The sequence below is a fragment of the Macaca thibetana genome, chromosome 18 (genome assembly GCF_024542745.1).
Source record: "Macaca thibetana thibetana isolate TM-01 chromosome 18, ASM2454274v1, whole genome shotgun sequence".
NCBI classification, from domain to species: Eukaryota; Metazoa; Chordata; class Mammalia; order Primates; family Cercopithecidae; genus Macaca; species Macaca thibetana.
The window spans coordinates 22,838,665-22,860,618 of NC_065595.1; the positions used below are offsets into that span (position 1 = coordinate 22,838,665).

Consider the following 21,954-nt stretch of genomic DNA (forward strand, 5'->3'; position numbering starts at 1 on the left):
TCTTAAAAAATGGTCTAGATTCCATATTTCAGAGGGAAATCTCCTTCTTCTTTTTGCAAGTACTTCAATGACTTTATTCCACTTATGCACGTTGACCAAACCTCTCTCCCACTGTCTGCCAATTTTTCTTCCCTAACAATTTTCTTCCCTAAGACTGAAAATGTTATGAGAGTGGCTGGTTCCTCAAGTAATGGTTTTCTTGTGAATTTGTTCATAATAAAACACAAGTCCCTTGTGCTTGTAGCTGCGGACTTCTCTCTTTGGTGTCAGGAAAAGAGCCAGAGGGTGAAGGCATACTTGTGCTCAGGCTGCATGCAATTTCGTGGGAATAAAGACAAACATTTGAACGTGTGCCTGACTCATTTAAAATAAAATGTAGCTTGCTCAATGTAGAGAAACAAGCTCATTTCAATGACCATTAGGAAGAAAGAAAACAGAAGTATAACCTGGCATTTTACACATAGTATAGAAAATGTCCAACTTGCGTTTCAAGCATTTCCAGTTTAGAAATGCCTTACAGAACCTGTAGGGTATTTTATTACAGTAAGGAAAGTAGAGTTGGTCCTTCATTATCTAATTTTGATTTACTACATGCAGATAGCAATTTATGACCACTCACTGTGTCCTAGGAATCAGGCATATTTTTTCCGAACATTACCTTCCAAAAGATTTAATGAAGCCCACATAAGAATGACTTCTACCAGAAAAACTTCCAATTTGTAAACAAAACTTGTTCTGTGGATTACCAGGGTATCTGATTTCTTTTTCTTTTTCTTTTCTTTTTTTTTTTTTTTTTTTGAGGCGGTGTCTTGCTCTGTCGCCCAGGCTGGAGTGCAATGGCGCTATCACAGCTCACTGCAAGCTCTGCCTCCCGGGTTCATGCCATTCCCCTGCCTCAGCCTCCTGAGGAGCTGAGACTATAGGCGCCTGCCACCACGCCTGGCTAATTTTTTGTATTTTTAGTAGAGACAGGGTTTTACCGTGTTAGCCAGGATGGTCTCGATCTCCTGACCTTGTGATCCACCCGTCTTGGCCTCCCAAAGTGCTGGGATTACAGGTGTAAGCCACCACGCCCAATCTCTGATTTCTAAATACTCAGTTGGAAGTACACTCACAACTAGTGGTGAGAAAGCACAGTTGCTCTATTGCTCAATGCCAGGGGACTGCAGTGGCCAAATGCGTGTTAGTTGATTTTTGTTTTTCATGGTCCAGCCTAACATTAGCTTAGCTAACTGCAAAGCATCACATGACACCTTATCCTACAAAGTTTGCCCAGTCAGCAATGAAGTTGCTCAGAGATATTCCTACCCAGTGGTATTTCTTGACCATTGGAAACTTTTCTGAGGGCAAATCAACTCCAGCTGAGTGCAACTTAAACTCTCCGCATGATGTTTACTGGGTGTCCCCTGGTGGGGTAGAGACCTTGGAACCTCAGAGCCTTTCCAGATATGTGGGGCTAAGTGAGCTTACTGGGTGCCTTGTTCTTCACCTGCTCCTTTGCAGGCACTGTTTTGTGGGTACCTGTAATTTTTTTTTTACTATGTCAGAAGGATGAGGGGCAAGTGGATAGGGAAAATGACAAAGTTGGGGAAACAAGTGATGGACTATAGGTATAGATTTTTTTAAAAAGATCAGACAAACATGATTTTAACTGGTAGTTAAATTAAAGAATGTTTTCCTGGAGGGTCACCCTTAGAAATTAGAAAAGCCACAGTTGGTAATCTCCTAAGCTACCAGGGAGTCTGTTGAGAGGTTCCTAAGAGTCACGTGGAATATCTGAACACCTTAGGACCCAATAATACGCTGTTTCACTAAAAATCAGTAAAACGAACCAACATGGAAATGCTCCCCTTGGTGGAGCGGACATTTGAAAGTCCCTCCAAAGCCTCTGCTAGCCTCTCCTATTTGGTACTCACTGACTTAAAAATTGTTCAGGCAGTGCTGTGCTGGAGCCAGCTCAAGCTGTATTGGAGCCAACTTATACTGGCTCTTGAAAACATATTGTTGTGTTTTCAGCTGGTTGACATTAAGTTAGTAGCTTGAAATTGGCTGGGATGAGAGTATTTACACCATGGAAATTGGTAGGTGCTAAAAATCTGGGTTCCACTGTTTTCCAGAGCCAGTTGTTAAACATTTGGCAGCACACCAAAGAGCTAAAACTGTCTGAGAATCACACAGAAGGAAAATCAAAGGAACTCTTTGGTATCACTGTTGTGTAAAGCCTTTCTATGTGCACAGCTATAGAAAGAAGTCTGGCCAAAGCTTCATTAGGATGGTGGCACATTATCCAACAGAGGTGGTACAAGGCTGCAAGTGATAACTGATCACCCTTGTTATACTGGGTTGGTCTTAGAACTGGAGCCTCTTGAATTTCCTTTTTTGATTGGTTTCATTTTAGCCTGAATACCTTCGTGTTCTGGATACTACTTGAGGTTGATAAATCAGACCCCTTAGATAAATATTTTAGGCTCTGGGAATGACTTCCAAATTGAATCTGAATGTATCATTTAAGTTCCCTGTTTCTCATTCTCACCAGTTCTAAAGATGAGTGACCTGAGATCTGTCTCTTAGTTTGAAATATAAAGAGGGAAATATGAAGAGCTGGCCTTGAGATAAACTGTATATTAAAGCTATGCTTTCCACCTTGTCTTTGGGCTTGCATCCATTCTGACTAAATTGATCAGTTACTATTTGCTTATAAATTAGCAACTGGTCAATTCAGCTGAAACAGCTGAATTGTTGAGTCACTAAGACTGTGTCTATATTGCCATTTACCATGATAACCTCAAGGAATATGTGAAACCAATCACACAAGGACAGATAAGCTTTAGCTACTTGGTTCAAAATGGTATATATGACTCCCAATGTATATATTATTGGTTTCCAAATGCTGGCCACATGAATCACCTGGGAATCTTTGTAAGTTGGACTTATCCCAGGACATTATGAATCAAAGGTCCAGAGTGAGTGGCAAGAATTGTATTTTGAAGAGTTGCTTATTTCATACAGCTGTGTTTGCTGGGGAATCAGCTGCATAATCCGGGTCCTAACCCCAGAACCCCAGGGTAACCTTAAACTGAAGTCAGTTACTCAGCAACAGCTCTTCACTCTGATGCCACTGTCATCAACAACAAGAGAATAGGCTTCACTGAGGAACATCTATTCATACACGTCTTCAATCATAAGTCATCACAATAAAAATAAATTTTCAGAAATACTGCATAACACGACAATATATAATACAATAATGACTTCTAAAATGTTTCCCATTTCAAATGTATCTATGTGGCAAAGCGATCGGAGAGGGGCATAATGAGTCATTTTGATGCTTAGTACCAACTGATCTGTGGCCTTGATTAATTGGGCCACAGAGTCCAGACAGGTCAATCAGCTGGCCAAGGTGCCCTCAATCCCCAACACCCAGGGTGCTCCATCTGGGCTGCCAGCCACAAACACATAGCCCCTTTGCAAGCAAAATGACAGTTCTACACATTCCAGGGGAAGTAGAGGCTTAAGCAGAAACTTGTGCCTAGTGCATTCAAACAATTATGGGAAAAAAGGTTTTAAGAATCCAGAATTATACAGAAAATTGCTCAGTTTGTCATTTTGCACATGAAGACTCACAAAATTATTATTATTTGTCTATCTTCTTAGCATATTGAACCAAACACAATATTTCAAAGTCTGCTGTTGAGATTACCTATAAAATAGAAGGCATTTCTTAACTCAAGGGACCCCGATGAAAGTTATATATATATGGAGAAGTACACAACAATTTTCAGCCTTCAACTTCTAAATTATGCATATACATTACTAAACAAGGTTTTATTAAGATGAATAGCTTATTGGGTAAGATTCCAGCTGTCAAGCATGAACCACCAGTAACTGAATTGTTATTTATCAAATCATGATTTGCCAAGGGTGTTTTCTTTCATCTCAGGGAGAAGGTAGGTAATAACTGGTGGACAGCTGCATACCCACATAAGCATTTCCTTTATTGTTCTGTGTTGGGAAGTAATTTTTGGGAGGGAGGGGAGAACCTTTTTTCCTCTTTTATAGCCATTCTAACTTATTTTATGTGCCCTGCAGATCCCAGACCAAAACTCACTTTCCCTGTGAGCCCAGCTTCATTTGATGCTGGTAAGGCCAAGAAGTACTAGAGGAGGAATCATAATTTCTCCACTAATTGACTATGTCATCTGGGGCAAATCACCTAGCCTCTCTGTTTCTCAATTTTCTCATTTGTAAAGTCAAGAATCAAGACTGGCAAAGCTGAAGGCCTCTTAATTTCCAGTGTCCTAGCATTCTGCAGTGTTGTCCCTGCTTCCTTTGACCTCAGGTCAATACCGCTTTGCTGTCTGAGAGTGTCTAATAATTAGTGCCTTGACTCAAATCAGAAGAAATGTTCTCCCATTCCTTGGCTTCCCAACCAAATTAGGTTTCTCTTGGCATTCACATTCATGGATAAATAGTGGCTTGGGCATAAGGAGGCTGAGGGCAGGGGCAGCAGTTCTTCCTTTGCACATCCTTGCTGGTAGCCCCATGGCCAGGTTCCTGACATCAAGGTCACAGACAAGATGGCACAGCAGTCATAGTCAGCACTGCCAGGCACACACTACTAACCATACAGCACTTTTACAATAGTCACAGATACTTAAGACACAGACACAAGGTGGAAGAATGATAGACAGTTTAATAATCAAATATTGGAAAGATTTTTTGGGGTGTGGGAGGAATTCTCTACACCACCATTTAACCCTGTCTCCCTTGGATCTGCGTCTGCACATGACACTCAGAATAACTGATGAAAACAGAGGGTCTAGCATTAAGCAGGTTGCCAAAAGTTTGTGATTATTTCCCCCCTCTGCAACTTAATTGGTTTTCTGTGTTGGTGTTATGGGTAGAAAGACTTGGGGGCTTTATCGTAAAATGTATTCCAATAGCTGAAGGTGGACTCTGTTGTGAGTAGCCTAAAAAAGGGAAAGGCTCTGACAAAAGGATATAATTAGTCTAGAACCAACAAAGCAAGGTCAATGCAAAAGCCAGGGCATGTGTCTGTAGCTGAATGAGGAGGAAACAGCCAATGGTCCTGAGCTGATTACTGCCCAGTTCACTGCACTTGACTACACAAGCCTGGGAGCTGCAGGAAAGCCAGCTGCCTTTCTAATTAGGACACTTGGGACACACCAACTTTTTTGGTCATAAAAGTGGTTGTATAGATTTAATCTTTGAAACAGTCTTTAAAAACAGAGATTTTGCATGATCAGCTAGAAGCTGCTGTTCTTCAAAAGAGAAGGGTGATCTACTGGGATCATCTCCAGAAAGTCCTCCTTATAAGCAGAGATGAGCCTGATCTCTAAACCCCGCAGGTTCTGAAGAGAAGTTCATTTCCTCACTATTTTGAGTTTTCATTAAAATGATAGATAACACGGTGGTGGGGGACGGGAAAGTCCTCCCACTCTAAGGTTAAGATGGAGCCAAGAGTGCAATGAGATTTTAAAAATCTCCCTGAACTTAAATAAAAATCCTGGGCATTATGATGAGATAAAATTTAAATTGTCTACTACAGAACAATAAACTGTTTTTTAGAGATTCTGGTCTTTTCCTCTTTTAACCTTCTTGGTTTATAGTGTCTACGCATTTATATTTAGTGAAAACTAACGGGCACATTGGGATTAAAACTCCAGAGTCAGAATCTGGCCCATGTAATATTGGCATTAATATCACTTAGCTATAACCAAATGAACTAAGTGCTCAGGAACAGCCAACTAAACACTTCTGTCAGTTGTCAATCTCTCAGTGATCCCAACAGAGCACAGTGTGAGGATGTTAGTACAGTCCTCTTCAAAGGGACAGGGAACAAACAGTGTGGTTATGATACCCATCAAATTATACCACTGAATTAAAAAATGTTTTTAATGTCTCCTCTAATAAATATATTGTAACGTGTGTCACAATTGGTAACACATTTGAACTTGGTGTTCCTTTCATTAGTTAGTATCTGGATCTATGCAAGCTGCTTTAATTAGATTGCTTTCTGAAAAGAATAATAAGGCAGGTTTAGGACCAGGCAGAACATGAGCATAAGGATAGTGTCTTTCCTTACCATATTTGGTTTAATTTTACGCATGATCATACCTTCCTAAAGAGGGGCAATGAGCTGATCACTGAACTACAGCACATTTTTTAGAGTTATTTGTCGTATTGCAGGCAATCTGGATGAGATTTCAGGAAAAGAATGAGCTACCTCGCTCAAATGCATAACAAATATGCTTGACTGGCATTTGGAAAGAAGATAAAAACTCTTATTAAAATTTAACATCAACTTGGCCAGACTTTGGGCTGAACTGGAAGAACAAAGTGATGCTCAGTAAAAAGCCAGGGATGGGAATGATTTGATTTCTACTCACAAGGCTGAAATAAAGAAAATGACAATGGCCAGCTACTTCCTTCATCGCAGGTCTACATAATCTTGGATTCCAACTCTTGCCACTGCACAATGGCTTTTTCTTTTGAAGTGCTTAATTTGTAGTTGTATAGATCTGACTTCAGTGGAAAGAGGGAATATCCAGTGCTACAGTGTTCTCAAAGAGAACAAATGGTTCTGCATTGGTGGTGGTGCACAGAATGATACGGAAAATGATCACACCTCAGCACTAGTCACCTGGGAGCCTGGCCTGGCCAAGCTCCTCCTCCACTTTAACCCAGCTGGAATGGGTAACACGGTTACCACACTTTGGGATACACAGAATTCCATAACAACTTCTAAATATTCTTCTTCCTTTTCCTTTATGTGTCCCAGGGTCTTAAGCTAATTCATTGCCTCTATATTCTGAGAGCACACGCAGCCCAGTGCATGGGTTGGGATTATGGGAGGCACTAAACTTAGGCTGGAATGGCCTTACAGATGTGGCCACAGTGCTATTATTTGCCATAACAATGCCTATGTCAAGAGACACAATGCTACCCACAACATAGGCTTTCTGTGTGATCATGAAAGATGCACTGCCTTATATCCCACTCACCACAGAGGGACCAACCATCCTGCTGTAGAATGACTGAATGGACTGGTGAGGACTGCATCGGAGACATTTTTTTTTTTTTAAAAAAGGAATCACAAGGGGGTCCATCGTGATTGCTCATTTTGACATGAAGCATCAAAGTTACCCAGAACCTTAAACACATCAAGTACAAATGCAACACATACAAGCAAAGCGAATTCAATAGGATTCCTAGCAAACTATTAAACTGCAAGGTGGTAGGGCAGGGATTAGTTGCAGAGAAAGGGAGTGAGATGGTGACAGAGACAGAGATAAGGAAATAGATAGAAGATGAGATATGCAAACCAGTTTTTTACATTTCCATTTTTCAGAGTCTGATCCCACCAGCAAAACAGATCCTGCCCCAGTTGGCCCGAGGCCTCTGATTATGAGGACTATCTGAGCAGAGCTGCAGAAACTATAGCTCTAGTCCTCATGAAAATGAGAGGCAGTTTATTATTAAAATCCAAACATGAAAATACTTCAAACCATTTCGTTAGCAGCATAGTTCCAAATGCAGCATTCCCTTTATCAATCAAGTCTAAACCATGTGGCTTCAGTGCATCTGTCCTGCTAAATCTGCTAAAACTCTTAAAAGAGCAGTGCAAAAGAGAAAAGACATCTTTCCTTTTAAATGGCAGACAATCCTTATAAGACATTCTCTAGGGTTCTATTCTGAAGACTATTCGATTTGATTTGGGGCACTTTTTAAACAGCCATTTGGCACTTTCCGTTCGGAGTTCTTAGGCACAGTGTGACAGAGTCAGCTTGGTGAGCCCTTCCCCATGCATTCGGTACAGCAGCTGAAACTCAGCAGGCAGCTGGTGGGACTCCTGCCACTTGGTGGTAAATTTGGTTCCTTTTTTGTCATAGTAATGGTATGGAAGATCTTCCCTTGTGTTGGGGTCAAATCCAAAAGGCCAAAATCCATACAAGTGGATCTCTTCACATATTGCTGATGCAAGGGTGTACATAAGAATACCTGTGCTCAGCCGTTTAGGTGACAAATGTTTGTTTTTCCAGTACCTGTGGAACAATAAGTACATGTGGATTCAAAGGTCGGCGATGAAGGTTTCAATCAGCAAGGTCAATCTGACTGGGCTGGGTAGTGGATTTGTTAATGTAACTTAAATAGTGCTTGCTTTGAAATGATCTTTTGGGCAACCAAAAACAACCTCTGGGAACAACTGGCTACATAATTTGTGAGATCCAGCAAGAAATAAAAATTTGGACTCTTGGTTCAAAAAGTATTGAAAATTTCGAGTGCAAGAGCAAAGTATTAAGCTAAGTGTTGGGCCTTTCTGAGCGTGGGATTTCCTGGGATCATACTGTTTGCACACCTTTGAAGCTGGCCTTTGAAGCTGCCCCTGGGTTTTTCTAAAGAGTGGTGTGGCTCTGACTCAGCGGTGACACAACAGAAGGCCACCAAAAAGAATGACTGTGCTTTTTTTACATAAAGGGCTCTTGGTTAGGGTAAAGGAGGTCGTTTAATCTAAGGGAAACTCCTCTGTCCCTTCCTTTCTCAAACCTAGAAATAAGCCCTTCATTCGGGGTTTAGAAAGACTGTGGAGGCTTATTTTTCTTCTCTCTTGTAAAAAATTGTATTCCTTGCTTCTTTGTCTTCTAACTAGGGATTCCCAAGCCCATCTTCAGCATGCCACAATCTGGCATGCTACATTTTTTAAATTCAGAAAGTGTGTAAGATACATTAAATGTAAATAATAAGTTATAGTTATTAGTCCTTCCACATTTAAATAATATTAATACTCAGAAACCTTCCTGCTGACACCACCAAATATTTGAGGCTTCTCTGTGGTGTGTGTATCATTGGAGATGCAGGCAGAATGAAACTGTTCATTAGTCAGATTTCTGCGGACTGTATTTCCTTCCAGTTTTCATTGAACCTATGTATTTTTTTGAGGCCTGAGTGGCTGTGAAACATTATGATTAACTCCACTTTTGTGGCAGGCAGCCACACAGGATAGTTTCTGGAAGTTTCTAAGCACATGTAGTTTCTTATTCACTATCTGAAGATTTCAAAGGTGAACCTTTCCCCTTTCAGATGAGATTTAAAAGTTCAATCTTGGTTTTCATATTCCTGTCTAAGGAGCTAGAATGACTCTGACAACCCTTTCGGTGTAGTCAAACTTAAACTGAACAAAAGGGGAGCAAAATGAGGAGATCAAAAGACCATGGGACAGGTCGGCAGGAGACCTGACTTCTAACGCTGGTCTTGCTCATTTAGGGCAGTGACTTTGGGTAAATAACTTCTGCTCCTTGCACCTTAATTGATTCATCTTTAAACTTAGGAGTTGGGCTACATTACCACTTAAAAAGGTGACCATATATCCTGGGGAACTAGGACAGTCCTAGTTTTTCAGTTATCTGTGTTGCAATTATTAATAGCACCCTCTTTCTCTCAAAGAAAAAGTTCCAGTTTGGACCATAAATTATGGCATCACTCTACCACTGAGATACAAACCAGTTTATTAGGCTGTAATTCCTCCTCCTATGAGAGGTCAACTAAACAGATCTTACATCTTAGGAGGCTACAAGATGGGGAAAATCTATTGTGGAACAAAGATCTTCAGAATTCTCTGTTTACCAGGTGTCCCAGAACCCACCCCAACTTATAGTAATATCTAGGGCTATGTTAGGACACTGAGGCTACTTACATAGGGGAAACTGAAGTTGAGATAATTTTCTCCAGATGAGTTAAAAGAAAAAAAACTCTACAATTAATCTTGTTTTATAAAATGCCCTGGACTAGTGGTTCTCAATTCTGACTGCATATTGGAATCATCAGGGGAGTTGTTAAAAAATACCAAGTACCTGGTCTCCACCTCCCTGCCCACCAGATAAATTACATTAGGATCTCTTGAGGCAGAGCCTAGACAATAGTATTTTTAAAGCTCTCAAGTGATTATATATACAACCAGAATTGAAAATCACCAGACTAGATGAAAATATTGCATTTCTGACTGATCTGTCTATCAAATTCCAAGAGGTAACAATATGCTTATAGAATACTTTTATCATGTTTTTGTCCTAAAATACCAGATTATAAAGGCAGACTGTGCAATTTATGATTTATCTAGGTGTTTTGCTAACCTTGAACATCTACAAAACACATAAATTTAAATCAACTTCATTGTTTCTAAAAAAAAAAAAAAAACACTTGATTTGTCTCTAATTTAGCCTTTGGCATTCTTGGAATATAGTTATCTATTTAGAGAAAATTCTTGATTTGTGGTGATTTCCATGACTGCTCCATAGCCCTACTAAGGGAGAAGACAGAGAAGAGACAGGAAACTGATGAAGCACCAATCCTTCCATCTGACACTTGGTTACCAGCTGTGGGTAGATGGAACTTCTTAGCTAGAATGATTAATTCATTCACTCATTACAAAAGGTATGAGTTTCTTCTAACTACTACTAAACTCACCACAACAACTAATGAATTGGATGGCTCCCACCCCCAAGAGATTACAACATTGATTTGCCATCTGGCGGAATATGAGTAAAATGCAATAAAATATACACACCTGTTGACATGTTGCATTATATTTCCCGGCCAAGCCAGTTGGACTTTTAATTGACCTCTGTGTTCAACAAAAAAGTCAACTAATGTCCTGGTCACAGTTGCTGAAGTGTGGAAGAAAAATGCAGGGATCCAAAGAATGGCCCCATCAAGCTTTTTTAAACTGAGGAAAAAGTTGTTACGGTCCTGAATAGTCAAGAGATTGTTGTAATATTTTTCCAGGATGCTGGGGTTGAAGGTGGTAAGGTTGGTTTTTCTTCCAACATCTCTTTGGAAAGCCTCCGTAGGAGCGAAATTGCAACGGAAAACAAAATCTGATTTATCTATTTCTTGTCCACACTGGCTCCCTGTCAGGATCCCACTATTTCCAACCACAGCACAAATATTATAATGCTTGTTCATAATGGGTGACACATCTGGAAGCAGTGACCGGAAGTTATTGCTAATAGAGAAAACATATTTATGGCTGGAATAATCATAGTGCATCAGTTGTCCAATCCGAACACTATTCTTGGTCAAAGAAAAATTTTTTATTACATCGACATGCTGAAGAATTTCTTGCCTAAAATAAAAAAAAAATTCATGAAAAGCATTCCATTCAGAAGAATTGATTTTTCATCTTACGTCTTATGCTGACATTTCATTCAGAGGGAATATTAGGCTCATTGAATCCAAAAAAGATTATACATACATAATTGTGGTCCTTGAAGGGAGGACTGCTTCACAATCTATGCATATTCTAATCTTTCAGTCAGTTTCTGGGTGTATTCTTTGAGGCTTGTAAATGTAACTTACAGTTTTAGCTGCCATACCTTGGTTTTCTGCTCTACATGAAGAGTGTATCTTATTTGATCAGCAGGGAGGTATAGGGCAAATTATGTCAGAAAATACAGGGAGACAATTTACACAGGCCTGAAATAGCTCACATTAATGCACAAACAAGTAGGGTCTACTTGTTTGCTACTGGACTGCAGTGCTCAAAGAGTATCAAATATCACTGGTGTCCAAATAAGAGCCAAATAGATATGAGTCAGGACAGCACTATATATTATTGAAAAAGAAGATGGTAATAGCAGTGGGTGTAGCTGAATATTTAATACAAATGAGATGATAATCTCATTAAGGTCCTCTGAATAATGAAACGGGGTTTTTTCTACTTGATTATATAAAAACACAATTTAGTTGAAGAAATCTAATCCTGGCCGGGCGCGGTGGCTCACGCCTGTAATCCCAGCACTTTGGGAGGCCGAGGCGGGCGGATCACAAGGTCAGGAGATCGAGACCACGGTGAAACCCCGTCTCTACTAAAAATACAAAAAATTAGCCGGGCGTGGTGGCGGGCGCCTGTAGTCCCAGCTACTCAGGAGGCTGAGGCAGGAGAATGGCGTAAACCCAGGAGGCGGAGCTTGCAGTGAGCCAAGATCGCGCCACTGCACTCCAGCCTGGGCAACAGAGCGAGACTCCGTCTCAAAAAAAAAAAAAAAAAAAAAAAAGAAATCTAATCCTTAGAAGACAAGGCTATTATAAATCCTGAAAATACGTCCATATTCTAACAATTCACTACATAAACAAGGCAAGATTGATACTTAGAACTAATTTCAGGTTGCTTTCATATTGAGCTTTAAGTAAAATTAAGTATCTCTTCTTAAAGTTTTAGCTATTTAAAATATTCAAGAGAGACCAGTAACATGCTACTTGCTGCTAGATTCTCCAATGTTAAGTAATCCCACTGAATTTCTTATAACTTTTGCCTAAAATGTAGCAGGAATGAAATGAAATGCTTTGCATATCATCACATTGCTTGGAATTTTATTTTAAAAATGACTTTATTCTTCAAAACAGAGGCAACAGCAACTGAAATCTTTGAAATTTCCCAAGTTACCAGTACCATTCTTACAAGTTGTTAAAAAAGTAAGGCAGATTTTAAATGCTACTGGAAAAAATTTAATTAAAGATTATCTAATTAATTAAAATGAGGGAAGTTTTGAGAAAGAAATATTCTTCTGACTGGTCATTTGGGTCACATGGCCTAGTGTGGGAAGAATATTTTTTATTGAGTTAGAAACATGTTCTGGGGAAAGCTAGAATGTGTTCTACCCATAAAAATTTTCCGAGTTGTCCATAAAATTAACATTGAATTAAAACCCTCCCAATTATTAAAAAAAAAAAACACTTCCAGAGTTTTAGAATTGATCAATTTTCATGAACTAATTTGTAATTAAACATAAGTATTTTTAAAATGTTAATCTTAATCATATGACTGTATGTTGACTTTTCATCTAAACAGTATTTTCATGAGACCATGAATATCCACTGAATTTGTTTTAATTCTGCCCGTAGATTAAACTTGTAAAAGAGAGAAAACAAGCAATACTAGAAATGCTAAGACCAAAACACAACTCCCTAAATAGCGTGGTTCGTAAAATAAGTATTCACACTTCTAATGAATACACTAGATGGCTCACATCCCATTTAGCAGTATAATAATCCCACCGTGAAGGAAGGAGTAATGAGTTATTGTGGTTTGCTAAGAGTAGACCAGAATCACTGAGTAGAATAAATACATTTTAACAAATCTCATCCTTCTTCCTTCCACCTAAAAAAACAAAACCCCAAAACCATCTTACGTGTATAAAATGAAACTGCTACAATTAGTATGAATTAAGTTAGTTAGCTTTACAATAAGTAAAGCTGTAAAGACAATGAAAACAGGCAAAACCAAAACAAAACCATAGTTAAATACCTACATACATTTGGGCCAGCATTTTCACAAGTAATGTGATGGAGACAGATTATGGCATTTTCTGTGTGTTTCAATGAAACAATACCATTTTATTCTATTTTTCAAGTTTTTTTCAGGGACGGAATGAAAATGCATTGGGTGGTCTTTTTGCAACTAACCTTTTGTCTGTTTTTGAAAAATAGATGGCTTTGGCAGTACTTGCCAGACTTGTTACCTGTAAATCATGGTGCTCAATCAAGCCAAAGTGAAATACCCTTTTTTTTTTTCTATTCAAATTGGTCCTGATGTGTCCTTTTTGTGACAGGACACTACATACTCAGGAGAAGGTTCCTGATCATTGTTTTGGGCAGTCATGCCAAGAAAACAATGCAGATACACCTGGTGGTGAGGGTGGGGGGTATAGATGTTTGTTGTTTTAGATGTTTTTGTTTGCTTGTTTTTGTTTTGTTTTGTTTCGAGCTCTAGAATTCTTAAAAGCACCTTTTGGATCTTTTCCTCCTATCCTACCTTTGAAGTAAAAACGCTGTCCGATTAAATGTCCACTTAGAAGGTTTCTCTTGGAGTTCCTGGGTGAGAGAATTCGTAATGGGCACAAATGACGGGTCTAGAAACTTCAGCGCAAATTGTGACCTGGAGAGGAGCATGAGCACAGACAAACGTGCTGGCCTCAGCTCAGGGAAGCCAAGGTAGCCATTAAAGTCCAGCGGCCGGGGCGGCGGCGGCTGGCACGCGCGCGGGCTCCGTTCCGCCCCGGAGCCCCTCTCATTTGGTCCGCCCTCTGCTCCCACACACACCCGAGAGAAAGAAAGAAAACTAGGGAACCCCATCTGCATTGTCCATCCCTCCGGGTGCCGGAGAGACCATAAAATGGCCGTCATGCGGAGAGCAGGGCGCACGCCGGGCGCAGGGCTGGAGCCCGCGGCGCTGCGAGGACCACGGAATCAGCACCGCGGACAGCGGCCGCCCCGCCAGCCTGACCCGCTACGCCCTTGCAGCCCCAGAGAATTGATTTTTGGAGAAAGGGCAGAGGAAACCGGACACCCAGGGAAAGGCTGGGGGTGGTTCCTGCCTTAACCTCTTCCTTCCCGAGCCCACGTCCGATTTCACTTCCTATAACTTGGCTGGGGGTCCCGGGGGGCCGCCGGCCAACTCCGCTCCTCGGTCCAAGCGGGGCTCCTCTGGGTTCCTCGCCTCGGTCCCAGCTTCGACCACAGGTGGCACTTTGTAGTTGTCACCTGCCCGTCAGGATGCCCCGCTGGGGGAGTTCCCGGGGTCACAGGTAGGGGCGGGGGCTCTCGCAGAGCTGCGTCAAGCTGCGCCTGGCGCCTTCTCAGTTCGGCCCAGCGCCTGGCGGTGACTCCGACCTGGCGAGGGTGGGCGGCCCTCCCGAGGCTGGCTTCCCGCAGGGGGCGGGGGATGCAGGAATCCCGGAAAGGGGGTGGGGGCGGTGGCAGCGAGGGAAAGGGTCGAGGGAGAACGCCCCAGGGGCTTCCTGAGAATAAACCCGCGTGTCCTTTGATAGGGCTGGGGGAGGAGAGGAGGAGGGCGCGAGGGGAGTCCGGCGCCTGCGCCATTAAACCGCCCGCACCGCCCCGGGCCCGGCCCGCGGAGTCTGAGGACAGGGCGCGGGGAGGGCGCTCCCCTCACGCCAGTCCATCTCCGCTCGCCACCCCCTCCCGAACACACACACCGTCTTTCCCTCCACCCTCACCCTCCTGAAAGCCTCCCCCAGCCTCCATTTCTGAAATGAGGGAAGGGATGCTGAGAAAGAATACGAGAAATGCAATCACATCGATTTGGACAACGGTTTCTAGGGGCTTTGGGGTAAAAAAAAAAAAAAAAAAAACCAGGGAGGGGGAAGGGAGAATTAGAGAGAGGAGTGGAAAGACCGCGCAGTTATCTGGCCCAAAGAGTCTCGGAGAAACCAAAACACCCCTCCCCCACGTCTCCCCTTCCCCAAACACCCCAGCAACCAAATTCCCGAGGGCGCTAACACAGAGGCCCGCACTCACCGGAATCCCGCGTGGAACATGTACATTCGGGGCGCCCCCGGGCTGGCGTACTTGGGAGTGGTGAAGATGTTCTCCTTTTTCAGGGACACGTAGCTGATGAGCGATAAAATCAGCAGGGCGACGCTGAGCATGACCAGCCCCAGCACACTGGCGACCCGGGCCATTTTGCAATTTCTCATCCCGGGCTGGGCTGGGTTCAGGGAAACCGGGGAAATCGGTCCATTGAGCGGCCAGCAGCTCGCTGGCGCGCGCGCGCGCGTGTGTGTGTGTGTGTGCGCGCGCGCGCGCGCGTGGCGGAGGAGGGGGACCCGGGGGGGGGGGCGACAGGGGCCGGGGGTTGGAGCCGGCAGGAGCCCCAGAGAGCAGCGGGACCCCCTAGGCAGGGGCGCGCGGGGCCGGGCGCCGAGCAGGAAGATGGAGGGGCTGCGCGGCGGCGTGGCGAAGGAGCGCGCAGCGCCGTGCGTCCCCGGCAGCCGGCTCAGGCTCCCCCGCGCGTTTCCAGCGAGGCTGCCATCTCTGCCGCCGCCTGCAAGATAAATGTGATTGGAATAATGTTACAGTTCGATCTAAGCACAGAATTTAATTAATGAACTCTAATCTCCCAAATAACCGGGGGGAGGGGGTGCAGGAGAGGGAGGGAGTAGGGGGAGGTGGTGGAGGGAGGGGGAATGAGGCTGACAGGCTGCAGCCTGCGCCTACGGCCTCCCCGGCTGAGGGTGCCGGCGAGGTGGCTATAGGGAGACGAGATCCCAAACTTAGTTTAATGGACCATTCATTACTTTATAATATCACGGAATAGGGAGACAAATAACCGGATTTGCTGTCCTAGAGTATAAACAACAGCTGGGTGCTTCTCAGAGAAGCAGGGAGAATGGTTTTTGGAAGGCAGCTGTTTAAAAGCATGTCCCCTCATGCGGGGGCCCTGGCCCTCTGCCCCCCGACCCTCCACCCCAAAGGAAGTTCCAAACAGCAACTGGGCCTGCCTGCCTCGGGAGCCCTTAAAACCTTCTTGGAATTTGCCAGAATGACTCCCCTGTCCGCCTTTTATGCCCACGACATACTTCACTTATCCCTAAAGGTTGGGTAGTGCCTAGCAAAGTTGCCAGGTGACCTGTGAGTAGGGAGGGCCTGCCTTCCTCTCCCCTTTCCGTCTTCCAGTGGAAGGACAATGTGCTTGCCCCTGACTTGACGGCCTGGTGAAGTCAGCCCTGGTTTAACTTTCCATTGCCCACTCTTCAGACCCATCCCTCGGGCCTGGCCTCCTGATGGACTAAGTGGCCTGAGCCTTCCAGAAGCTGAGGCCATTAAAAAACGCAGATCTTTTTATGAAGGAGCCCAAGAACCAAATAAGAGAGGCTGCCTCTGAGAGTGGAAGGAAAACGCACTAACACTTTGCGTTGCTTGACCTTAAATTTGTTTTAGTATATTCACATGTTTCTTGTTTTAATATCCATTAGAAATACAAATTAATCCATTTTCAGTCATGCAATTAGGTGCTCAGGGGAAACTCGCATGTTTCTTTTAACTCTGTCCTTTGCAATTAGCTTATGGCCTCTGCCACCCTAGCTTTACTCTTGGCTTAGTACTCCCTAATACTGGTCAATAAGCGCTAATGAAGAGAGCTAGGGGTGAGAAATTGGCCTTTGAGTTCTGATAAAACAAGTTGAGATTTTTCCAAGGTGGTTATGACTTCTTTCTCTCCTGAACTTCTTGCCCTGTGGGCTTTCATGGACCTAATGTTATTATCTGTCTGGGGTCTGTAAATTCCTTGAAGGGGTGAGCTCCTGGATTGTAAGCTTCTGCAGAGCAAGGCTTGTCTTCCTTCTCCAATACTGTCTCTCACACACGTTATGCTTGCTAAATGTTTGAAGACCTGATGAGCTCCCTTGGGAAACATATCTGTGTGGTTGTGGACAGTAGCACACAGAATGCTCCTATTTGTTTCTAATGACAAAGGGGGTCACTTTGCACCCACTAGACTTTTTGACCAAAATCTAAAAGTGTGTGTCAGAAGGACACAAATAGTCTCCTTCCCTCCGTGGGACTTTTTTATTATTTAAAAAAATTTAGAAAAGGCTTGCATGCCTGGATATGATGAACACTTGAATTGTATTTTTTTGAATTGCTATTTTTTTTTAAATGATTGTATAAGTAAGGTGTAAAATGCCAAAAGGGAGTAAGATCTTAAGAGAGCCATCTAGGAATGACACCTATTAGAAAAAATCTTCTTGAACAAGAAATCAGGGAACATGCTATGGAGAGGCAACCCGGGGTAGTGTTACACCTTCAGACTCTGGAGTCAGAAAGACCTGACTTCAAAAGCATACTCTGGGTATTATCAAAAACACAAAAAATAACATATGTTGGCAAGGATGCAGAGAAAAGGGAACTCTTATACACTGTTGGTGGGAATGCATACTAGTATAGCCACTATGGAGAACAGTACAGACGTACCTGAAAAAACTACAAATTGAACTATCATAAGATCCAGTAGTCCCATTACTGGGCATTTATGCAAAGGAACAGAAATCAGTATTTCAAAGAGTTATCTACCACCATGTTTATTGCCACACTGTTCACAATAGCCAAGATATGGATCAACCCAAGTATTCAACAGCAGATGAATGGATACAGAAAATGTGGTATATATACATAATGGAATCCCATTCAGCCATAAGTAAGAATGAAATTCTGTCATTCTCGGCAACGTGAATGAGCCTGGAGGACATTATGTTAAGTAAAATAAGCCAGGAACAGAAAGTTAAACACCGCATGTTCTCACTCATACACAGAAGCTAAAAACGCTGATCTCAAAGAAGTAAAAAGTAGAACAGAGAATACTAGAGGCTGGGAAGTGTAGGGGGAAGAGAGGATAAAAGATTTGTTAAAGGATACAAAATTACAGCTGGATAGAAGGAATAAGTTCTAGTGTTCTATGGCACTATAGGATGACTATAGTTACAATAATGTATTATATATTTTCATATACCTAGAAGAGAAGATATTGAATGCCCCAAAACAAAGAAATGATACAAGTTTGAGATGACAAATATGCGAATTACCCTGATGGGATCACTATACATTGTATGTATCAAAATATCACTATGTACCTATATATGTATGATTATTATGTATCAATTAAAATAAATGTTTACTCTGGCATACATAGCCAGGTGACCTTGGGTAAGTTACAACTTCTCTGTATTTCAGTCTCCTCATCTGCATAACTGGGATAAAAGTCTCCCAGGGTTTGGGGGAAGATTAAACAAAGCATATAAAGGCCTTGCACCCTGGCCTATATTAAGCAGTTAATAAATATGAGCTAACAGCTTGGGTACGTTTTTAGTGTCTTTTTCTCTGACGCTGTATATGTCCTGCTACAGAGTGCATAGGAAAGGACATACTTGGGTGAGATATTTTCTTGGAGAGAATAGCGAAGATCAAGAAACTCTTCAGTTCCCTTTTTAAAACAGCATAACAATCATGAAAATGGCCCTACTGCCTAAGGTAATTTATAGATTCAATGCCATCCCCATTAAGCTACCAATGACTTTCTTCACAGAATTGGAAAAAACTACTTTAAAGTTCATATGGAACCATAAAAGAGCCCGCATTGCCAAGACAATCCTAAGTCAAAAGAACAAAGCTGGAGGCATCACGCTACCTGACTTCAAACTATACTACAAGGCTATAGTAAACAAAACAGCATGGTACTGGTACCAAAACAGAGATATAGACCAATGGAACAGAACAGAGCCCTCAGAAATAATACCACACATCTACAACCATCTGATCTTTGATAAACCTCACAAAAACAAGAAATGGGGAAAGGATTCTGTATTTAATAAATGCTGCTGGGAAAACTGACTAGCCATAAGTAGAAAGCTGAAACTGGATCCCTTACTTACTCCTTATACAAAAATTAATTCAAGATGGATTAGAGACTTAAATGTTAGACCTAAAACCATAAAAACCCTAGAAGAAAACCTAGGCAATACCATTCAGGACATAGGCATGGGCAAGGACTTCAAGTCTAAAACACCAAAAGCAATGGCAACAAAAGCCAAAATTAACAAATGGGATCTAGTTAAACTAAAGAACTTCTGCACAGCAAAAGAAACTACCATCAGAGTGAACAGGCAACCTACAGAATGGGAGAAAATTTTTGCAATCTAGTCATCTGACAAAGGGCTAATATCCAGAACCTACAAAGAACACAAACAAATTTACAAGAAAAAAACGAACAACCCCATCAAAAAGTGGGCGAAGGATATGAACCAACACTTCTCAAAAGAAGACATTTAATTTATGCAGCCAACAGACACATGAAAAAATGCTCATCATCGCTGGTCATCAGAGAAGTGCAAATCAAAACCACAATGAGATACCATCTCACACCAGTTAGAGTGGCAATCATTAAAAAGTCAGGAAACAACAGGTGCTGGAGAGGATGTGGAGAAATAGGAACACTTTTACACTGTTGGTGGGACTGTAAACTAGTTCAACCATTGTGGAAGACAGTGTGGCGATTCCTCAAGGATCTAGAACTAGAAATACCATTTGACCCAGCCATCCCATTACTGGGTATATACCCAAAAGATTATAAATCATGCTGCTATAAAGATACATGCACATGTATGTTTATTGTGGCTCTATTCACAATAGCAAAGACTTGGAACCAACCCAAATGTCCATCAATGACAGACTGAATCAAGAAAATGTGGCACGTATACACCATGGAATACTATGCAGCCATAAAAAAAGATGAGTTCATGTTCTTTGTAGGGACATGGATGCAGCTGGAAACCATCATTCTGAGCAAACTATCGCAAGGACAGAAAACCAAACACCGCATGTTCTCACTCATAGGTGGTAATTGAACAATGAGATCACTTGGACACAGGAAGGGGAACATCACACACTGAGGCCTGTTGTGGGGTTGGGGGAGGGGGGAGGGATAGCATTAGGAGATATATCTAATGTAACTGATGAGTTAATGGGTGCAGCACACCAACATGGCACATGTATACATATGTAACAAATCTGCATGTTGTGCACATGTACCCCAGAACATAAAGTATAACTAAAAAAAAAAGAAAAACAGCATTACAGGCTTTCCTGAGACATCTGATATGGGTTTGCTTTGCCTGGATTTAAAAACTGATGTCTTACTTATGCTTAGCACATCTCTGTGAACCTTCTAAAGAAAGTCCTAGGAGGATGATTTTCATATTGCATACAGGCCACTGAAGGTCATATGATGTAAAGGGACCAAATTAGCCAGAAAATAAACAGGCAGGCAGTCATCCTTATTACATGTGCCAGGCTTATGGGTGAAAACAGATTGCTCAATAATTACCAGGGAAATAATTTTGGTGGTGGTGCTTCAAAAAACAGCTGTAGCTACTGGATAAGGGATTTTTCAGGCCTGAGATTGTAGCTATCTAATAATTTTTAAACATCAGGACATTTTTACAAAATATCACTTATCAAATTTCACTGGAAATCAGCCCTGTGCAAGAGTATAGGAGAGTGAAAATAAGCATCACAGAAATGAAAAATGCCCCAGATTTAGTGTTTTCTAGGAGAGTGTTATTGTAGACATAGGAACTTACTTCCCTTCTTCCACTCTCATGAGTGCCCACCTTTTGCAAACATGACTCAGCTCCCTGGCTAGCCCCTCACCAACCCATATTGGCCAAGATCAATTTCCAGGAACCATTTAGGTGGGAAGGCCAGGAAAGCTGGTGTCTTTTGTTAGAAACAACATTGTTCCTTTGGGAAGCAGAGGTGGGCAGATCACTTGAGGTCAGGAGTTTGAGACCAGCCTGGCCAACATGATGAAACCCTGTCTCTACTAAGAATACAAAAATTAGCCGAGTGTGGTGGCGGGCCCCTGTAATCCCAGCTACTCAGGAGGCAGAAGAAGGAGAATCATTTGAACCCAGGAGGCAGAGGTTGCAGTGAGCTGAGATCACACCACTGTACTCCAGCCTGGGTGATAGAATGAGGCTGTCTCAAACAAAACAAAACAAAAACAGCATTGTTTATTCATTCATTTATTTCTGTTTTCTTTAATCATTCATGAAATGTCGGTTATCAGACACCATGCTTGGCAGACTCAGGGGTTATAAAATCATCCTTGACCCCACGATGCACGATGCTTATGGTCTTTTTGGGGAGAAGGATGTAAACATAACAGAGGTACTACGCGAAAAGCTTCACGCCAGAGGACTGCTGAGAAAACTGGGCAACACACTCTGTCTGGGAGGTTAGCAAAGTTCTTCATAGAGGGCAACGTTTGAGCTGGATTTTAAAGCACGAGTAGGATTCATTATGTACAGAAGTTTAGAAAGGCCATTCCAAGTAAAGGGAAGACTAGAAGCAGGAAAGATTATGGTGGGCTTGGGGAAGAGCAAGAGGTAGGAGGTGACTGCCGTAAGAGAAGAGCCCAGAAAGCTAGTTAGAGTCAGATCAGGATGGGCCTGTGGGACATGATAAGGACTTGTTCAGGATCCTCTCGCAGCACTGCTCAGAACCATCTAAAGTTCACAGAGAGGAATGACTCAATGTGATTTGCACTGAATGGATGTCGAAGCAGCTGGAGCCAGGCCCGTG

General features: G+C 42.3%; 1 protein-coding gene across 2 annotated transcripts in view; it reads right to left on the minus strand.

Moving 5' to 3' along the window:
* The window catches only part of ST8SIA3 (ST8 alpha-N-acetyl-neuraminide alpha-2,8-sialyltransferase 3), a 37,995-nt gene extending 20,474 nt beyond the window's left edge, over window positions 1–17,521 (minus strand). The window contains exons 1-4 of one of the 2 annotated variants that reach the window (XM_050767126.1): window positions 15,337–17,521; window positions 13,832–13,954; window positions 10,586–11,143; window positions 7,136–8,066 (exon numbers count right to left, since the gene is read on the minus strand). In XM_050767126.1, coding sequence (XP_050623083.1) covers window positions 7,784–8,066; window positions 10,586–11,143; window positions 13,832–13,954; window positions 15,337–15,515 — 1,143 coding nt within the window. In that variant the 5' untranslated portion in view covers window positions 15,516–17,521 and the 3' untranslated portion in view covers window positions 7,136–7,783. Of the gene's footprint in view, window positions 1–7,135; window positions 8,067–10,585; window positions 11,144–13,831; window positions 13,955–15,336 lie in introns of those variants that run through there. The other variant, XM_050767127.1, reaches the window with a different exon arrangement.
* Window positions 17,522–21,954: the final 4,433 nt, after the last annotated feature.